The 19,427-nt window shown below is 36.6% G+C and overlaps 3 protein-coding genes across 3 annotated transcripts; 2 read left to right on the top strand and 1 right to left on the bottom strand.

The window, feature by feature from the left end:
• Nucleotides 1-1,321: 1,321 nt before the first annotated feature.
• On the top strand, nucleotides 1,322-2,413 carry LOC113361921. Its single transcript, XM_026605002.1, has 2 exons — nucleotides 1,322-1,576; nucleotides 2,259-2,413. The coding sequence occupies exons 1-2, from the start codon at nucleotides 1,351-1,353 to the stop codon at nucleotides 2,375-2,377; spliced, it is 345 nt and encodes a 114-aa protein (XP_026460787.1). The 5' UTR covers nucleotides 1,322-1,350; the 3' UTR covers nucleotides 2,378-2,413.
• A 387-nt stretch (nucleotides 2,414-2,800) lies between these two features.
• On the bottom strand, nucleotides 2,801-8,161 carry LOC113360368 (probable serine/threonine-protein kinase SIS8). The gene is made up of 13 exons (XM_026603881.1): nucleotides 7,997-8,161; nucleotides 7,325-7,886; nucleotides 7,212-7,252; nucleotides 6,575-6,643; nucleotides 6,240-6,340; nucleotides 6,073-6,151; nucleotides 5,873-5,971; nucleotides 5,707-5,775; nucleotides 5,501-5,550; nucleotides 5,310-5,391; nucleotides 4,773-4,867; nucleotides 4,478-4,537; nucleotides 2,801-2,960 (listed from the first exon to the last, which is right to left on the bottom strand). Exons 1-13 carry the CDS (start codon nucleotides 8,159-8,161, stop codon nucleotides 2,801-2,803), a joined length of 1,632 nt encoding a protein of 543 aa, XP_026459666.1.
• An 8,959-nt stretch (nucleotides 8,162-17,120) lies between these two features.
• On the top strand, nucleotides 17,121-19,183 carry LOC113360369 (uncharacterized protein K02A2.6-like). The gene is made up of 3 exons (XM_026603882.1): nucleotides 17,121-17,150; nucleotides 17,252-18,594; nucleotides 18,745-19,183. Exons 1-3 carry the CDS (start codon nucleotides 17,121-17,123, stop codon nucleotides 19,181-19,183), a joined length of 1,812 nt encoding a protein of 603 aa, XP_026459667.1.
• The last annotated feature ends 244 nt before the right edge of the window (nucleotides 19,184-19,427 follow it).

Here is a 19,427-nt window from a genome sequence, read left to right on the forward strand (position 1 = left end):
AAAAAGAAGAACATGGAAGGAGGCACAAAGAAGTGCAACTAAGGTACAACAGGGAAAGACCAAACGTCTTTCCAACTGCACAAAACAAACAAGGGTAAGCCTCTACAGGCTCATCCAACTAACAAACCACTCCATCACCACACCAAAGAAACCAAAACCCAAAAACCAGATCAGTGTTTCTTGGCTGGGGTTCGTTTACCGCCTCCTAAATTCAAAATCACTCCTTTCACCATTCCGCTTAATCCTTAAAAGAGTTCTTTTCCGGTTTTAGCTTTCCTTTTTTCTTCTGCCTCCAAAGATCTTCTTCATTTCATTCTGTCATTGCCAGCAATTCCCAGTAAGTTGCTAAATTTCATAAGAGCTTCTAAGTTTTGTCATTGTCATGATCTTCCTTCGGGGCAACTCTTCTAGAGATTTCAATTTCACAGCATGAATTTCTTCCTCTGATGACGTCTCAACCTCATCACCGAATGACTATTAGCCTCACCGTTAGTTTCACCACTGGTCCCTTCTATATCATTTTCCATGCTACCCATCTCAGAATCGAAATTAAGTAAATTGAATTGATTGATGTTGCAAGAAGTCTTTTTTAGCACCCTATCATCATCCTCAACAATGTTCTTGGTAACTGAGGATATTTTTTCTTTTGCAATTTTCCAACCCTTGTCTACAGGATCATTGTTGTCCTGCACCTCAACTTGGGGAGCATTATCTACCCCATCCATTCCTTCAACATCTTTATCTCCATTCGCCATAGTTGCAAGCTTCTCTACTTCAGCAATATGCGATCCTTGCTGAGTCTTCTTTGCAGATCCAAATTTACCTTCGCCCTTATCGGTAAAATCTCCAAACTGCTCTCCCTGTGCTTTTCCTCCTTATCGTCATCAGAGCAAACAGTTCCTAAGATTCCTTGATTTTCAACATACAGTGAATCTCCATCTTGGGTTTGTTCATGACTGGGAAATTCCTAGTTTTAACCCATCATGTTATATAAGAGTATTATATCCGAAGTAATCATCTTATTTTGTCACTTAATCAAACTTTACACATAATATGGACTAGTTTTAACCCATCTTTATTTAGTAGTGTAGCTTTCACTTATTATTATCATTACAACACCTTAAAGCACCACCACCACCTCTTCAAGGAATTCTGCAACCCAAAAAACTACAAAAATTCACAACAAAATTAACTTTCACTAAAAAAGTGTTTAAAATTTTATGTTTCTTAAGATTAAACAGTTCCTACTAAATAAAGATGGGTTAAAACTAGTCCATATACTTGAAATCGCCGACCTTGTTTGTTCATGACTGGTCTTCTTTCTTCGTTTTTTTGTTTTTTTTGGTGAGTATGGGGAGAAGAAGGAATTCACCAGTGAATGAATTGTTTGGATGGATAAGAAAACAATCAATGAAAGTGAAGATATTCTTAGGAGTGGTTACTGCAATATTGTCATTAGTTGGTTTGAAATACTCGGTGAAAGATCATAACCATTTCTTTGTTGCTTCTGAAGCTGTTCATGCTGCTGGGATTTTTGTTTTGGTTTATAAACTCATCACTAAAAAGACTTGTTCAGGTATATTTCTCAATTTTGTTTAATTTTAATTCAGCTTATTTGGGTTTGATTTTTATTTATTTTTTTTTGCTGAATTTATTATTAGATTAATTTTGATAGAGATTTCAGTTTCTGCTTATGCAATATTTTGGTGGTTTAAACTTCTCTTCTCAAGCATTTATTGTATGTGATTCAGTTTTTTTTTTTTTTTTTTTTTTCTTTTCTCTTTTTTTTTTTTTGTTGTTTTTTGTTCTTTGTTCTGACCGGTGGTGTACATAAATCCTGCATGTATGATTTTTGTTTTCAAAGATTTTACTCAAACTGTGCTTCTGATGGAGAATAACCATAAAGGTGTTCAGCCGATGGATTCCTATAATAACATAACAAAGAAGTAGAGAAATACATGAAGTATAATAAACATGCATGAAAAGTCCAGATATTTGTAACTCATTGAATTTTCCAAAACTGTCCGCAGTCCTATTTATCAAAGTTCAGAAAATCTACGAAAGAACTTACCAATAAACTATCAGACCCTTACGATCAAAAACATGAATTGCCTGACCAATTGACTGCAAGATATTCAAAGATTGTTTATTTGAGTAATTTACGCTATCAGGGATACTAATCATACTATTCTCTCCCAGGCTAGTTGAACACACTGACATGGTTTCTGTGTCACTCCCATAACCACTCTCTCTTGTAGGGCTGGCCAAACTTGATCCCCGTGTTGAAGCTGAAAGAGACATCTGCTTACTGCAAAGCGAATTAGGTCCAGAGTCAACTCCAGTTCCAGAATCGGTTTCACGATGTATTAAGTTTTGATTTTCTTCCTTGATGTTGGCATCTACAACTTTAAGTTCTCGGGTATTTTTCAGTGGTTCTTCTGCTAATGCAATGTCCATGTAGTTAGTGACAGGATTTCATAGAACACTTAGAGAAATAGATAAAAGAACAGTTTCAGATTTACTTTTAACTTACCACAAAAAGTAACTTGCAGAGATTCGTTATATCTAGTTACTCCCTTGACTCTCAAGTCGCTGTTGGACTAAAAACTCAAAAAATTTCTTACTTTTCTGTTTGTATATCTAGTTAATTACAAACTTTGTCTTCGCTTAAAGTGTTTTTTCTCCTATTTTATATTGTGTCAGATTTGGCCCTTCAGTATCTTGAACAATCTTCTTGGCTAGTACCATTCCGTATTTCAACTCCCAATGCTGATTTTATTGAGATTTTTAAACACTACTATCAGTTTGTCTTCTTCTTAACAAGAGTTAATGCACACACAGAAACATACAAGTACAAATATTGCCATGTTGCTTGCTTACAACTTTCAGATAAGGTCGGCAGGCTTAAACATGGTTTTTGAACATCGTCATCTGGACCTAGTTTGACACATTCCTGCAAGCTGAAAATACAAAGAGCAAGTAGAAATTCTCGAAATATTAGACCTTGAATCAGCAAAAACAAACACTTAGAAAATTGGAAAGGTCAGCCTTGCAATTTATCTAGATAAACCATCTACCACCTCGAACTCAGTCATTAAGACCTTTGCCTCCACGCTTGAGTGTGCAACACATAATCCTTCCTCGTTCATAATATGAAATTTATAGAACAATATCATCTAAATATTGCAGAAAGAGAAGTTCAATATTGTGCAAGTATAAAATGTTCGATTCACTTATAAAACTTTACAGTTTGCTCTTTGAATGCATTCTCTGGTCACATTCACTTGTACTACATTACCTCAGAAAACTCCCCAAATTAAGAAAGTTTTAAGCTGCAATAGGCATCTGGTGAATGTAGAAGTCGCTTCACTTCCAAGGGATCAAAGTCCATTAGATTAACGCGCAAATAAGCTATGAGTATTCCCATCATTTCCAGATTACAGCTCTTCCGCCTATTTATTAGTCCCAAAAAATGCAAACTACAGCCAAAATCAAACACTGACTCCCACTAAAATATATTTGCATCACTGTGAAAATTCACCAGAAACCAAGAGCAGACATAGTACATAGTCCAAAGAAAAGTTAAAACTGAACTAACACGATGTGTAAATCAATCTTGCATCCGACTTTCAAGCTCGTGAACTAATCAAAAAAAAAAAAGCTAAATACTATGTGGGCAATTGCAAAAAGTGACATATTACACAACTAATGTGTCAATCCAGATATTCCAAAGCCCAAACACTTAGCAATTTATAACAGACTAACAGTATTAAGCAAATGAACCCCCCTTTGAAGCGTCCGTGAGTATCAGACACTGTGTGTCTTTAGGTGTTCGACATGGGGGCAAATATCAGGACAGCGACTGTCATGGTTACATGGAAAAACCTGCATTGCATGGGATTTCAGAAATCTGTATCAATTGACCAGTCGAGACAAAACAAATCAACGTCAAACTCCTTTATTTACCATCTTGGGAGTAGATTGGATGTGGTTCAGACTCATAGAGAACACATAAGCATGCTGGTAAGGAATAACCGCCTTACAGCATCTTGAGAGCATGTACAGGGATGGGATTTTATTCACAAACTCATAGAGAACACATAAATCATGCTGGTACGGAATAACCGCCTTACAGCATCTAGAGAGCATGTGCAAGGATGGGATTTTATTCACAAACTCATAGAGAATACATAAAGCATGCTGGCAAGGAATAACTGCCTTACAGCATCTTGAGAGCATGTACAGGGATGGGATTTCACACAAACTCATAGAGGACACATAAGGCAAGCTGGTAAGATAAATACGACTTTCACCAGCTTGAGAGTATGTACATAGATGGGATTTCATTCAAAACTAAGCCATTGGGGACACATAACGTATGCTGGTGAGGAATGAACTCATACTCGAATCCATGGTGTCAATATTGATGTTAATCACCCTTCGCTAAGTTGGCTTGAGCATTTTCGCAAAATAATACCTCTGCAGAACTTTCAACTTTTCAAGCAGTTCCTCAAATGTTGGCCGTCTTTTTGGGTCACTATGGTGTAAAGTTGCAAAAAACTATGAGAACAATGGATCAAAATGGATAGGAAATAGAACAATATCCAATACTACCTCCGGCCCAGAAAAAGTAGGTCTTTCACTTTTCTAATTTTGCCCAAAAATGGAGGGAGTATCCAGTTATTGTCTTAATAGGTTTTCAATGAGCACTCAAACAGAAATTTGAAGTACAAAAAAAGTAAAGAAAAAAAAAGACTTTGCAAGATAAACACCTGTGCCAGCAACTCTCGATCAGATATGCCCATTGTGGGTCTGTGTCCTTCGGGATCTCAATTCGTTGGTCCATGAACCCTACAGCTGCAATCACCTGCATGATTCTCCTCCAAAACAGTGAATAATTCTGTATTCTTCTACATCAAACATTATTCACTGACCCAAAATTGTTGGTGTATAAGACATGTGGAACAAAATGTTCTTGTTCAAATATCAAAATGTAACAGTTCTTCACATTTTCTTGCTTCACATTTTAAGGGTGAAGGCGTCACTAACTAAAACTGAAAAGAAGTGTACATAAAGACGTTATATACACTTTTGTCTATACTGTTCTATGTATTATTAAGAGACTTAATAATACAGTAATCATTCTCAAAATTTTACGACTCTTTTATTATAATCTCAGTTGAATTATCCCCCATAATCAACAAACATCCTCACAGTTAAGACCCATAATCCTACTATAAGATGGTAAGACGGCAACAAGGTTACGTGAGCAAGGCATCAAATGTTATGGTTCCTGAGAAAGAACTTACTTGCATTGAGTTCAGGTCATCCCAAGGGATTTTCAGCGTGGCAAGCTCCCACAATATTACTCCAAAGCTATATACATCAGACCTGCAAAGTTTCCCATGTATGAATTAATATGGTATAAAAATTAAGTTAGTACCAGAACTGTGAATAATCAAATCCTATTAACAATGCAACTGAAAGAAATGGAACAAACTTTTGATCAGCTGGCTCATTCCGGATAACCTCTGGAGCCATCCACTGTGGCTGCACATAAAACAACGACAAAGAAATGGCAACTTCGTGATCAATTTGATACTTCACAACACCCAACAGGAATATATTAGACCATAAAACCATCGCAATTTCACTCCAAAATAAAGAAAGAAAGAAAATAAACTGATGCAACGTCACATAAAGTACCGTTCCTTTCCCAGATTTTGTAGTTAAAAATGTCGCATGCTTCTGTCGTGAAAGACCAAAATCACCAACCTGCTGATCGAAAACGGTTAACAAGATGAAATGCAGATGCTTCATTCTAAATGATACTGTTGGTATGTGCCCTCAAGAAAAGAAAATATATGCATACCTTCACAATCCAATTTTTGTCGACCAACAGATTTGAAGATTTTAAATCACGATGCACGATAGGTGGCTTGTAACGATGAAGGTAGTTCATACCTCGTGCCTTTAGAAAGGTCACAACAAAACAAAGTTACTTAATTTCACAATCGAGTTCCATGATACCTATGTTATGTAATAGAACTTACCGCCGAAAAGAGTACTCACGATGTCCAAAGCCATCAGAACACGCCGCTTCCATTCTGGTGTAGGAGTCTTACGTCGAAGCAACTGATACAAACTCCCACTGCAACAGAAAGATCATCAGAGTTGAGCCTAAAACCAAACATACTCGATTGGGGATAATGTAAAACAAATGGGAGTGGAGCATGAACCGTGGGAGTAACTCAGTGACAATGCACAGATGCCTCGGTGAAGTTACAGCCCCCATAAAGAGTAGCACATTTGGATGCCGGAGTTTCTTCATAAGTAATACCTTCATAAAAAACATACTTTAAGACAATTGCTTAATGTCTATGTAGAGCGGAAAACATGAATATAGCCGCAGCGCAAATTAGTTTAGCCGATTTTAAATCATCATATGAAGAAATGAGTATGAAAATGACACTACATCCACAATAAATTTATCATGTAACATGAATTATGCTGAAGTATCCTACAAACAACTCTGTTTTCTGGAGACAAAATTTGGCTTGAGTTAAAAAATTACCTCTTGTCTGAAAGAACGTAACAAGTCATCTGAGTGCTCAATTTCGGAAAACACCTTTATAGCGACATCCTGCAAGAAAAAGGAAATTAGTTCCAGTTAACACCTTGGAAATTTATACATCCCTCTGAACCATGCCAGGGCCAGGCGGGTAAGAAACATCTAGCACTAGTATTAGCTGAATGTCTTAGACGGTTAATATATAAAATAACACAATGAGTCAGGTTCGACCAAAACCCTGGTGGGTTGACTGGTCACAACACACAACCCAACTGGTTTGCCCACAGTTAAGGCTACAATACTGTTGAAATAGGTCAGGTAAAAGTAAAACGCACAGATAAATATGTTAGGCTACAATACTGGCCTAACTGGTTTGCCACAACCTATCTGTTTTTGAAAATGATGCAAGACACCCTAATATACGAGCATCATTACCGCAGCTGGCAATATAATCAGAGACATAACATACATCCAACATGTCACCGTTTCTTTCTATTCCTTTTTCTTTTCTTTTCTTTTCTGTTTTTTTTTTTTTTTTTTTGAAGATAAAATTGCTAATTCAGCTTAAAATAATGAATTAGGCAGATGTCGCACTTAAATCCCACAAAGTATCAGGCTGCGAAAGAATAACTTAACATACCGAGCCACACCAACGGCCCTGATACACAGTTGCACATGAACCTGAGACCCATCAATCAAGAACCAAAGATCAGTAAAGATAAGAGGAAATCAGAAAAAGGAAATATAAAACACCTCGTCCTATCTGTTCACCAAATGTCAAGTCCTCCCAAGAGATAGCAAGCTTTAAAGAGCCCACTTCAATGTTGAACTTATGATGTGAACTGCTGCTGCTGCTTCTGCTGCTGCTACTTCTGTCTACGTTACTGGTTCGATTAGGTTTCAAAGAACAGGACGAGGAACTAGATGCTTCACTCAGATTGTTCTTAACAACCTGGTTCTGTGGATCAGAACTTTTCTGTAAGGCATTTTCTTGTTCATGAGTCAAGCTGGGAAAGATATCATGGGTGATATTCTTACCTACCAGCCCCTCTTGCACACTTCTTTCCCATGGTAAGAATATCCCCTTCACCCTAGACATTATTATGTTGCTGAACCCAGCCTTACCTTCGTCCTCATCATCGACACCTCGAGAGAGTTTTGCCTGGTGTATTTTCTTTAAGCCATCCACCCTATGGTCAGAGGATATAGTTTCTAACGAACATGGTTGATATAGTTTTGCCTGGGTTTCACATTTCAAGGTTCTCTTACAAGTTCTAGTTTTTGACTGTACTGTCTGGTTGCTCGCTCTTGATATCTGTTTCAAGACTCGGTTAATACTTAATAGAGAGACAGAAAATATTACAAAGAACCCAATTCAGATATCAAATTTCCACTTTCCAGATTTATTCTTTTGGATGGAATCACAACTTCCGAAGGTTTTTGCCGAGGATGAAGATCAGTTGTTGTCTGTGCACCACCTTTACAAGAGCTGGCGTTTGAAGAAGGATTTGTTCCAGAAGAAAATGGAGCTGGGGTTTCTAGGAAGGGCTGAGAATCACATGATGAACAAATAACCCCAAAAAGCACCATAATCATCATATAGTGGGGTATTTATTGCAAGTGCTCGAAATCGTCGTCCTTGTTTGTTCTTGACTGGGAACTCCCCTACCCAGATTTGGCCAAAGCTATTCCTGCTTATTATTTCGTTTGCTTCATTGAAGTCACACTCGTCAATAATCAGACCAAGGGGACTCCGACCAAGTACTTCCGATGCAGAATAACCATAAAGGTCCTCAGCCACTGGGTTCCTGTAGTATATATAATGGAGTATATTAGCCCAAGTAGTAAGGAATTTATATTTTTCGTATAGCCCAATAGTTTCACATAGATTAGGAATGGGTGAAATACTGATGTACCCCTGTTTTTTTGGGCGCATACAGATGTACCCCGTTTTTTTCACATTTACAAATGTACTCCTATTTTGACCGTTTTTTTTGAAAAAACGGCTAACGGAAAGTTAACCTCCATGTCAACAGTTAAATCTTCCAACTCACTTGCCAACTCGTCTATTCTTCCACGTAAGTTGTGTACACGTGGCTGGTCCCTTAACAATCAACAGTGCTTCAAAGAGAACTGTAATTCCAAACTCAAATTGAACTTGTGTAAGTCTCAGCCTGTGGAAAAGACAATCAATCCTTACTATTTTCAAAATTGTTCACTTAACAATCAACAGTGCTCCAAAGAGAATTGTAATTCCAAACACAAATTAAACTTGTGTAAGATGCAATAGTTATAGAAACAATAGTATATGAAGTATGCAAGGAATTCAAGAAAAATCTGCAAATGTAACTGCAATAGTAATAAAAGACTATCTATTTCAGTAACTCTACACTGTCTTATCTTAACATAACATTCCAGCAATTGTCTTAACATTCAAATATAAAATAGAGTCATCATAAACACAACTCAACATAAAATAGGTACATCTAAAGCTTCATATACTTCTTTGCTCTCTTCTTTCCTTTTGGGTTTGGAGCTGTAAAGGTTATGTTGTTGCTAACAGATCCAACATGGGTGTTGTGCTGACTGAAACTGGGCTGAGAACAAGATTCATCACCTGCCTTTCTCATGACACCTTTGGATTTTGCAGAAGATGTTGCAGCTGGTTGGGAAGATTGAGCAACGCTTGTTTGCGTCTTAGATCTGCTAGCACAAGGTTGAGAATTTGCAGCAGATGCACCTCCAGAATTTGCAGCAGCTTTAGCTTTGTACTTTCTCTTTGGTGGAGCTTCAACTGTTGTCTGCTTTGTGCCATCAACACATGTTCTAGGCTTGAATCCCTTAGGATTTCCTCCAACTGGACCACCAACACAAGTTGATGAGTAGTGACCTTCATTTTTACACCTACTACATCTTCTAGCCTTCTTCTGACCTCTTGGTTCATCATATGACAATATCCTCTTCTTCCTTGGCCGGCCTGGCTTTCTAATGTCTACTGGTGGCTTCATCATTTCTGGTTTTTCTGGCTACAAAGAAGTAAGAAGAAGAAGAAGACGAAGATAAGAGTTAGAAAACTTGTGGAGGCTGTTATACTAGTACAATGAAACCCTAAAGGAATCTACTTTATTACCCTGATTTATTGTACAACAAACAATAAAGACAAAACATATAATATTTTAAACAAAAAATATTTAAAATTAAATGTACCTCTATCCAGTCAGCTAGACCCTCTAGTGGAGTGAATTCAGGAGCATATGTCTTCTTGTAGTAGTCCACTGTGTAGTAAGGGCTACAGTACCTACAATATATAACAAAACAAAATGGCTTTGGTTAAACAATGTCCAAGCAAAAATGTAATACAAACCAAAATGTACAAAGAGGTTCAAGTTTAGGAAACTAACTCAGCCCAGTTAGGTCTCATTGGAGCCAAAGCACATACAACATGTTGGCATGGAAATCCCCTTAATTCCCATTGCAAACATCTACAAATTTTCTTCTCAAGATCCACAATAAAAACTGCTTCATGCACACTAATCACTTCATAGACTTTGTACTTCACAGCTGGAACCAACTTAAAATTAGGATTCAAATCTATCATCTTTTATATCAACTTCATTGATTTAGGAACTATGTCACCATCTCTCCATTTTGCAGACTCATTTCTTCTCTTATACCAAGTATCAGCAGATCTCCATACATCAGGCCTAACTTGCAGATGGGCTTATCCCTCATCTTCTTTGCCATATTGTTGAAGGACTCAGAAAAGTTATTATTAAGGTGCTCACATTTGCTGTCTTTTTCGAAATGGGACCTGGACCAGGTTTGTGGTTTTTCTTCTTTCAAGAGATACCAAGCAGCATCAGCATTCTCAGCCTTCATCTTGGCCATATGTTCCTAACACAAAAACAATTCTTATGGTTACATAAATTAAGAATTTTGAGGAAATATACTTAAACAAGTGAAATGTGCTTATGCATTACCTCAAAATGCTTTTTCTTGTAACATTTAGCATCTTTCCAAAGATGATTCTGCAAACTAAAACTCTTGTAGGTCTTCTTGAAGTTTGCAAGCAAGTGCCTGTCACATGTAAATTCAAATACATTATAGGATTATTACAAGTGATCTAGAAAGAAAAAAGGGAATAGTAATCTGAAATCATACACATTATACCTAAAACAATATATGTGTTCATCTAAAGGAAAGTGATAGTCAACACCCTCCAAGATTCCCTTTTGCTTGTCTGAGATGAAACAGATACGCACACCATCTTCATCTACCAGAGGCTTCAAATCTCCAAGGAAAATCTTCCAATTTTCTATGGTTTCATTCCTACACACCATTATACCTAGCATAACTAAGCCATTCTGACCATCCAGACCTGATTGCATATAAAAAGTGAATTATAATCCAAAATGACATATAAATTGAATTACAAGAATGTATAAGTGAAGAAAAAGAAGAATTTACCTGTTGCACATAGCATCACACCACCAAACTTTCCATTCAAGTGACAAGCATCCAAGCCAATGACCCTTCTACAGCCAGCCTTCCACCCCTTTATTGCAGGAGCAAATGATATGGTTAAAGAAAGGAACGTATTGTCTAGAGTGCCATATGAGAAAGAACAATGGCTTCCTGGGTTTCTCCTCTGCATACAACATAGTAGAATTAATAACTAACAAGAATGACAAAATGAATATTATTTGCAAAAACAACTAACAAGAAAAAATAATGTCAGAGATAAGAGTAACATTACCTTAACCATTTCACAAAAGTTAGGAACTTGTTGGTAACTCTTCTCATAACTCCCATATAGATTCTCCAACACCATAACCCTTGCCCTCCATGCAGTATGGTATGCAATGGTGACCTTTGTGTCCCTTTTAAATTGTGCTGCTAAGTCATATGGACAAGGTATTTCTGCATCACAACCTGACTCCTTTCTTTTTTCCATGTACCAATCAGCTACATAAGGAGGAATTGCACTTCTGTTGTACCCATCTCCACGACCTTGGTGGTTGTGTTCTATATTATACCCTCTGAGTGTAAAGGTGTCTCCTTCACCTTTTCGCTTGATGCCATATATAAAGAACTTACATTCCGTCTTCTCACAATTAACACATACTACTCTTTGTTGCTTATTATCACATTTATTCCATACAAATTCATGTCCATTCATTACACAGAAATGCCTAACATGTTTCTTAAATTCATTTTTATTTACATATTTGGTACCAACTACAAGTTTAGTAGGATTAAATTCCTCACCTATCTCCTCTTGGAACAAGTCTTCCTCTTCTTTTTGCCTAAAGTGCTCTGCATATTCTTTCTCGAACTCTGCTGTGGGACATGGCTCATTAGCTTGAGGTCCATTAAACTGGTGAGGTGCATTACATTCAGGCCCACCTGGTTTAGCTTGTTCTTGTCCACCTAACAAACAAACAAACAAATCCTACCAGTCAGTACCTTCATCTTAACTTGTTTTGAAAATACAATAACTAACAATAATGAACTGAAACAAATTAAACAAGCATATTATTACCTTCATCTTCTCCATCAGAACTCACTATATCCGCATAATGATCCTCTGAAACAACACACAAAACAACCATACAAAATTCATTTTAAGATACTTGAGATACTATAAAACACACAAAACAAAAACAAAACAAACAATCAAATACCCAAGAAAGAGAACATTACCTTCATTGTCATTATCAACCTCCACCTCACCAAAGTTAGGATCATCAAAATTATCTGCCAAGCCACCATCCGCAGCCTTCATCAAAAATTCCTCATAGTCCTTTGCATGTTGTTCTTCATTATCATACCCACAGTTGAAGTTTTCTAAATCCTGCTCAGGGTGACACTCATCAGGTTCTTCATTTGGAAGTTGTACAACATACTGATCATCCTCAACAACGCTTGCTGCCTGTGTTGCTTCAAACCAAAAGTCAGGATAAATGTTGCAAACTGTTCTTCAGGTATGTTATCAGCTACACTAGACTGTGTTTGTTGTGTAAATTGAGGAACATATACTTCTTCTTTATCTAAGTCAATGAATAACTTCTTGTTCGCTGCCTGACTTTGGTTCTTCTTCTTAGATAGTCTAGGACTTGTTCTTGTAGGAATTTGCTTGGTTTTGCTCACTGGTTTCTTTGGTGTTGAAGACTTTGTTGGTGTCAAATACTTGTGTGGAATAGCTACCTCTGTTAACCCTTCAGATACTCATGTGGAATGATAACTTGCATATGCAGTGTAGTCCAATTCTCATGTACTTCTGCATTATCCCAAAACCTCCAAAATTCTTCTTCAATAAGTAATGAATCTGGTAACAGGGGTCACTATACCATACTAAATCCACTTCCTCATTAGGCTGCAATCTAAGTAGGGGCTTGATCTTTTCTTTCAATTGAAGGAGACCCATATCTCTCTATCCAACCCTTTGAATTCAAAACTCATCACAGTGTTCATAACCTTCACCTTTATGTCTCTCTTAGGAAACTTATCTTCAACTTCAGGTCTGCACCAAATGAATACATAGTATTAGATCAAACATACATATACAAGGATCATTTACTTCAAACTAACCTCACAAATCAACCAATTAGAGACATATAGTCCTAACATGACCAATACAGGTAGCTACTCTCATCTTATTTCCATTCTCATGTGTTTTTCCCCCACTGTTTTCCTTATTTGAATGCATGTCTCTCGTTCTTTTTAGCTTAATTCGTAAATTAATGGAAACCCACTGATATTTTTTGATGATAAATCATTTGTTGTCTTTGGTTTTTTGACGATTTACAACATTTGAAGAGGAAAAATCAAAGGCCTCTTTTGAAGCTTTACTGAAAATCAAAGAAGGTAAACCACCACTTATCATCTCTTTACTTGATTCTACCCAATGGGTCTTAAAGACTGTAATTTTTGATTTGTTGTTTGTTGCAGAATTGATGCTTTTAGGATTCATTTCATTGCTACTGACTGTATTTCAAACCACATATCAATTGAAACTTAAACTTCAAAAAAACAGAAACCCTAAAATCTATTCAAAAAACTTTAATCAATCCACACAATCGAAACCCAATCATCAATTACTGCAGAAACAAAACCCATATCCTTAAGAACTGAAAAACCCTAAAATCAAACATTTACAGCAACCCAAAATCAAACAAACAAACCCAAAATCGAAAAAAAAAAAACAGAAACCCTAGAAAAAAGTTTAATCAATCGAACACACAGAAGAACCCAATGATGTTTTTCACTTACCTTTCTTATCCTTCTTCTTCTTTTTCTGGTTTCTTCTTCTCCTTCTTCTTTCCGCGTCTTAACTTCACCATATTTACTTACTCGTTTACAAACAGAGAGTGGAAAATCGACGTTTCTATCTGAAAAAGAGAGAGGAACAGAGAAGGGGGGAGAGAAACAGAGAGGAAAAAAGGGAAGAAGAAGAAAGGGTTTACGAGATTATGACGCTTCTCTCTTATTTTCCCCCATCTTCATCTAAAACTCTTCCATCGAATACCGTTAATTTTCATAGAGATGTGTTGAAATTCAGATCTATGGTCATCACACATCCACGTGTTGCGTTTCTGGTCCAGCAAGCCCACACGTGTTGGCGGAGAAAACAAAGTAACTACACGTGTTGGCGGAAAAACCATAGTTACATAGTTGATACCATCAGATATCTTAGGGATCTCCTTGACCTAGATGTGTGTCCGAGATCTGTGACACGTAATACTTAATTATAAACAAACATGTGGCCTCATTTTCACAAATACGTGGCATCATTTTCTCATCTCGGTCAAGATAAATTGACATACGACCGAGAAATTGACTTTTTTAACGTTTTTGGATGGAAAACATCCAACAGAGGCATATTTGTAAATGGGAAAAAAACGGGAGTACATAGTTAAGTCGGGTGTAAATATAGGGGTACATCTGTTTATAATCCATTAGGAATCTAGGATATGAAGTTGATGGTTTTTGTACATAGGTGTAAATAAGAAAAACCAAATTTGGGTTTATTTCTAATATGTAATATCGAAATTAGCTTAATTTGGGACTCTCAAATAAGTGTGCAACCAACCAGCCTATCAAATTCAGACGAGGGAGTAATAAATAAGATAAGTACTTACCAGTATACAAGCAGACCATTGCTATCAAAAACATGAACCGCTAGACCCATTGACTGCAAGATACCGAGGGATTGATTATCCGTGAGGTTTGTACTCCCATTTTGTGAACTTGGAGGCCCGTGGCTACTACTCCCCCTGTCTGGGAAAGAAGCCAAACCAGTTACATCTACAGCCCTGTCACATCCCTTTCTCTTGGGAGTAGCCAAATTAGGAGAACCCTGATTTTGGGTATATCAAAATCTTTCTAGGCATACAAAATAATAGTCCCATCTTGGGTGATCTTATAAGGGGTATCCTATGGGTAGTTCAATTACCTATATACCCTTAATACAAAAATCTAAAATCAGTTTTAAAAAAAATCAAAATCAGTTTCTCTTACCATCTCTTCTTCCTCCTCCTCCTCTAGCCGAACTCTTCCCCCTCATGCGAAAAAATAAAATTCATTATCGTGATTAATTGTCGATTCGTAAAAATTTGATCGTCGATTAAACTCAACCACATAATGACTCGTACAAAGAAAAGCAGGGACTAGGCAAACCAAATCGTCTTCTAATCCATCAATTGAAGAAGAAGAACCAATTGAAGATGAAGGTGTAGAAACTGAAAATCAACCACCAATTGAACCAGAAATTGAACCAACTGCATCTCCAACTCCGGAAATGAGGATAAGAAAGCAAGTTTTACAAACCCAATCTCCTATTTGCTGTTTTTCATCGATTAAATGACGGTTACAGTGTTGGGTTCGGCTCAAAATTGAGTTGCGTTTTTAGCCGAAATGTTCTTCACAAAAGCTTGCTGTAAGTGTATATGAACAGTTCGGCATGAAATTTCATGAAATTTCAAGCCGAACCTAGTCACAGATAGAGATGCATAGGGGTTCGGCGTATTCGATAATCATAATATGTGCCGAACCTAGCACATTAACGAGGTTCGGCTATTACGATATTCTCAATATGTGCCGAACCAATAACAATATTTTAACCCAAAAAATAACAAATTGATGTTCGGCTCATACGATTTTCGAAATATAAGCCGAACCGGTAATTATTTTTTTTTCGAGCTATTCAGGATGTTGTTCGGCTTACTATGAAACTTTCATATAAGCCGAACTAGTGTCTAGAAAACAGTTCGGCACATGCAGTAAACAGATTCAGTAAGCCAAACCGTTCATCAATTGGTAGATTCGGCTCATAGATGTGAGCCGAACCTCAACCTGTTTCGCCGAACCATGATTCAAAGAACCTAACTTTTGATAATTGAGAGCTATAGAAGTGAGATTAAGTATAGGATATAAGTGTACCTGTGTATTAGAAGCATTGGGTTCCTCATCAATGTCTTCATCATCAGGATTTGGCTCATAAAAATCATCATCTTGAGTTTGTGTTTGAGTTTGAGCTTGAGTTTGAGTGGGTGTAAAATCATTCTCATAATCTAAGAAATCAGTCATTTCTGAATCATTGTTGTAGTTGATATGTATTTTCCTAGGTTTTTTAGATGAATGATGACCCTCCTCATCCTCCATTGAATCAAGAATTAGAATTTTCTCACTTTCTCCTTCTCTTTCTCTCCTTCTTAACCAAACCAAAACTTTGATTTTTTTTTTCCTCAAATTTTTCATGTAAACAACTCTTATAATTCTGAAAATTATTTTAATCACTAAACAAAATATTTAATCACTAATCAAGATTATTAACACTAATACGTAAAGGGCAGATTTGCCATTAAAAAAAATTTGGGTTAAGGGGTTATCTGATTTTGCTATTTCACAACCTTTTTTGTCTTCATTCAGTATGCCTTGGAAGATTTTGGTATGCCCAAAATTATAGTTCAATTAGGATGCTTTGCTAAATTGGGGTGAAACATCTGCTTACACACACAGTTTAGGCCCAGAGTCAAATCCAACGTGTGACTTCTTTCCCTGAAGTAACATGATAAGAAATCCCCAATTACTTAGAATTCTTAATTAAAACTAGGGTTAGGGTTAGAAATCCCTAAATTCTCTTGTTTTAGACATTAGTTTATTTTTGGAAATTTTTTTGTTTTAAGAATTTTATTTTAGATTAGTTTCTTTTCTAGGTTACCTTTCCTTAATTTTATAGTTCAGTGGCCTATATAAGAAGGTCTAGTGTTATTAGTTTGATTATCTATGAGAATTATAAGTTTGTTCAAAGTTTCTGTGTTCTTTTAAAGTCTACTCTTCTGGCCGTGGGTAAGAACTATTAAGTTCTTATCAATTGGTATCAGAGCAGGCGTATCCTGTTTATGACCAAAACTCGAAAATAAAAACAAGTAATTATGGAGAAGTAATTAGGTGAGATAACGGAGAAGATGGCTGAGATGACATCAAATCAAGCTTTTGTTAATTGAGAGGATCGGCCAGCTTGTGGAAAGCAAAGCAGTTGGGAATAATGAGGGACAAAACCAATCAAAAAGAGGAGGTGAGCGATTATATTTTTCCAAGTTTGTTGGACCTGATGTAGAAGGTCGGCTCTTTAAGGCTGCACAATATTTTGAGTATTATCAAACACCTGCGAATCAGAAAATCAAGTTGGCAACATGTAATTTAGATGGTAAAGATTTACAATGGTATAGGTGGTTGAAGAGAACTAAACTTGTAGTTACTTGGGGAGAATTTGAGAAAGCCATTATTAGTCGTTTCGGTATTACTTCATATGAAGATGCAGGAGCAAAACTCGCTAAAATTAAGCAGTCAGGTTCATATGTAGAATATTGTGAAGAATTTGAACGATTATCAAATTTGGTGGATAATTTACCTGAAGAATTTTTAGTGAGCTGTTTTCTAAGTGGATTAAAAGACGAGGTAAGACTAGAAACTCAATCCCACACTCCTATTAATTTACATGATGCAATGGCAATTGGAAGGTTACAAGATAAGAAGGTAACATTGCGAAAAAAATCATACAGAATAGCACCAAAGACACCTAGTGTTGTTAATACTAGTAGACCTTTTAATTCTAGAGCACCTATATCATCTTCAAAACCGATGACAGAAACTCCAGTTGTTAGAAGATTAACTCAGGCTGAAGCTGAAGAAAGAAGAAAGCAACAACTATGTTATAACTGTGATGAAAAGTGGCACCGAGGTCATCGCTGTAAAACTCAGACATTGTTCTTAATTGATAAATATGACAATCAGGATGAAGATGAAGGTACAGATGAAGTTGCTATAGAAGAAGAATCTGAAAAAGAAGTCGTCGAGATTTATATGCATGCACTCGATGGATCATTAGCTCCACAAACCATGCGGGTACAAGGAGAAATTAAGAAGGCTAAAGTTACCATACTTATCGATTCTAGAAGTACCCATAATTTTGTTGATTCTGTGATACCTAAAAGAATGGGAATTAAGATAATTAAAGATGAGACTTTTGAGGTGTTGGTAGCTAATGGTGCTAGAATGACTTGTGAAGGAAGATGTTTGGATCTGGATTATAAGTTAAATAAATATGGGTTCAAAAGAACTTTTTATGTATTATCACTTGGGGGATGCGATGTGGTTCTGGGAGTCCAATGGTTAGAAACGTTGGGTCCCATAACTTGGGATTTCAAACATTTAACCATGGATTTTAAGAGAGATGGTGAACGTATTCGACTAGAAAGAGATAAGAAAAATAAAGTAAAGTTAGCCAACATCAATAACATCCAGAAACTCTTAAATAAGGAATCAACTGGGTTCTTTTGCAAAATCAACCAATGTTCAGAAGCACAAATTAGTCAAGAAACACCAGGGGAGATACAAGAATTAATTGAAGAGTTTGGTGAGGTGTTCTCGGTACCCACGATGCTGCCACCTATGAGAATCCATGATCACCGCATAACGTTACAACTTGGGAGTGCTCCAATCAATTTACGACCTCACAGGTAAGCACATTACCATAAAGGTGAGATCGAAAAGATTGTTAAAGAGTTGGTAGACTCAGGATTAGTTAGGCCAAGCACGAGTCCTTTCTCTTCTCTTGTTTTCTTAGTTAAGAAAAAAGATGGCACTTGGCGTATCTGTGTTGATTATAGAGCTTTAAACCATGCTACTGTCAAGGATAAGTTTCCTATTCCAGTCATTGATGAGTTATTAGATGAACTACATGGAGCTTTATTATTTTCGAAGCTAGATTTAAGATCGGGTTATCATCAAATTAGGATGTATGAACAAGATATCTACAAAACAGCTTTTCGAACCCATGATGGAGACTATGAATTCCTAGTGATGTCGTTTGGATTAACTAATGCTCCATCTACATTTCAACATCTTATGAATGATGTGTTCAGAAATCAATTAAGAAAATTTGTCTTGGTTTTCTTTGATGATATTCTGATCTATAGTCCTACTTCAAGGTGGAAGGCACTACTACTAGCTGAGTTTCATGACTCTCCAATCGCTGGTCATGCCGGATATTTGAAGACAGTAAAACGTTTATCTAAGTTGTTCTACTGGTCTAGATTGCATAAATAGGTGAGAGACTACATTGCTTGATGTGATGTTTGCCAAAGGAATAAATATAGTACTCTTTCTCCAGCAGGATATCCTCAACCATTGTCGTTTCCTACTACAGTATGGACAGATATATCCATGGACAGATATATCCACTGTGATTCTTGTAGTGGTGGATCGACTAACTAAATATGCCCATTTTCTTGCATTAAAACATCCATATACAGCCACATCGGTAGCCCATAAGTTTTTAGAAACAGTCATC

Source organism: Papaver somniferum, chromosome 3, assembly GCF_003573695.1.
Source record: "Papaver somniferum cultivar HN1 chromosome 3, ASM357369v1, whole genome shotgun sequence".
Lineage (NCBI taxonomy): Eukaryota > Viridiplantae > Streptophyta > Magnoliopsida > Ranunculales > Papaveraceae > Papaver > Papaver somniferum.

Coding starts and splice junctions, on each gene's coding strand:
- LOC113360369 (XM_026603882.1), top strand. CDS start 17,121: ATGAGGGACAAAACCAATCAAAAAGAGGAG. Junction 17,151..17,251: donor AAACCAATCAAAAAGAGGAG/GTGAGCGATTAT, acceptor CCTGCGAATCAG/AAAATCAAGTTGGCAACATG. Junction 18,595..18,744: donor ATCAATTTACGACCTCACAG/GTAAGCACATTA, acceptor TGTTGATTATAG/AGCTTTAAACCATGCTACTG.
- LOC113361921 (XM_026605002.1), top strand. CDS start 1,351: ATGGGGAGAAGAAGGAATTCACCAGTGAATGAATTGTTTGGATGGATA. Junction 1,577..2,258: donor CACTAAAAAGACTTGTTCAG/GTATATTTCTCA, acceptor TCTCTCTTGTAG/GGCTGGCCAAACTTGATCCC.
- LOC113360368 (XM_026603881.1), bottom strand. CDS start 8,161: ATGGTGCTTTTTGGGGTTATTTGTTCATCATGTGATTCTCAGCCCTTC. Junction 7,887..7,996: donor GGCAAAAACCTTCGGAAGTT/GTGATTCCATCC, acceptor GTCTTGAAACAG/ATATCAAGAGCGAGCAACCA. Junction 6,644..7,211: donor AGGGCCGTTGGTGTGGCTCG/GTATGTTAAGTT, acceptor TTTTTCTTGCAG/GATGTCGCTATAAAGGTGTT.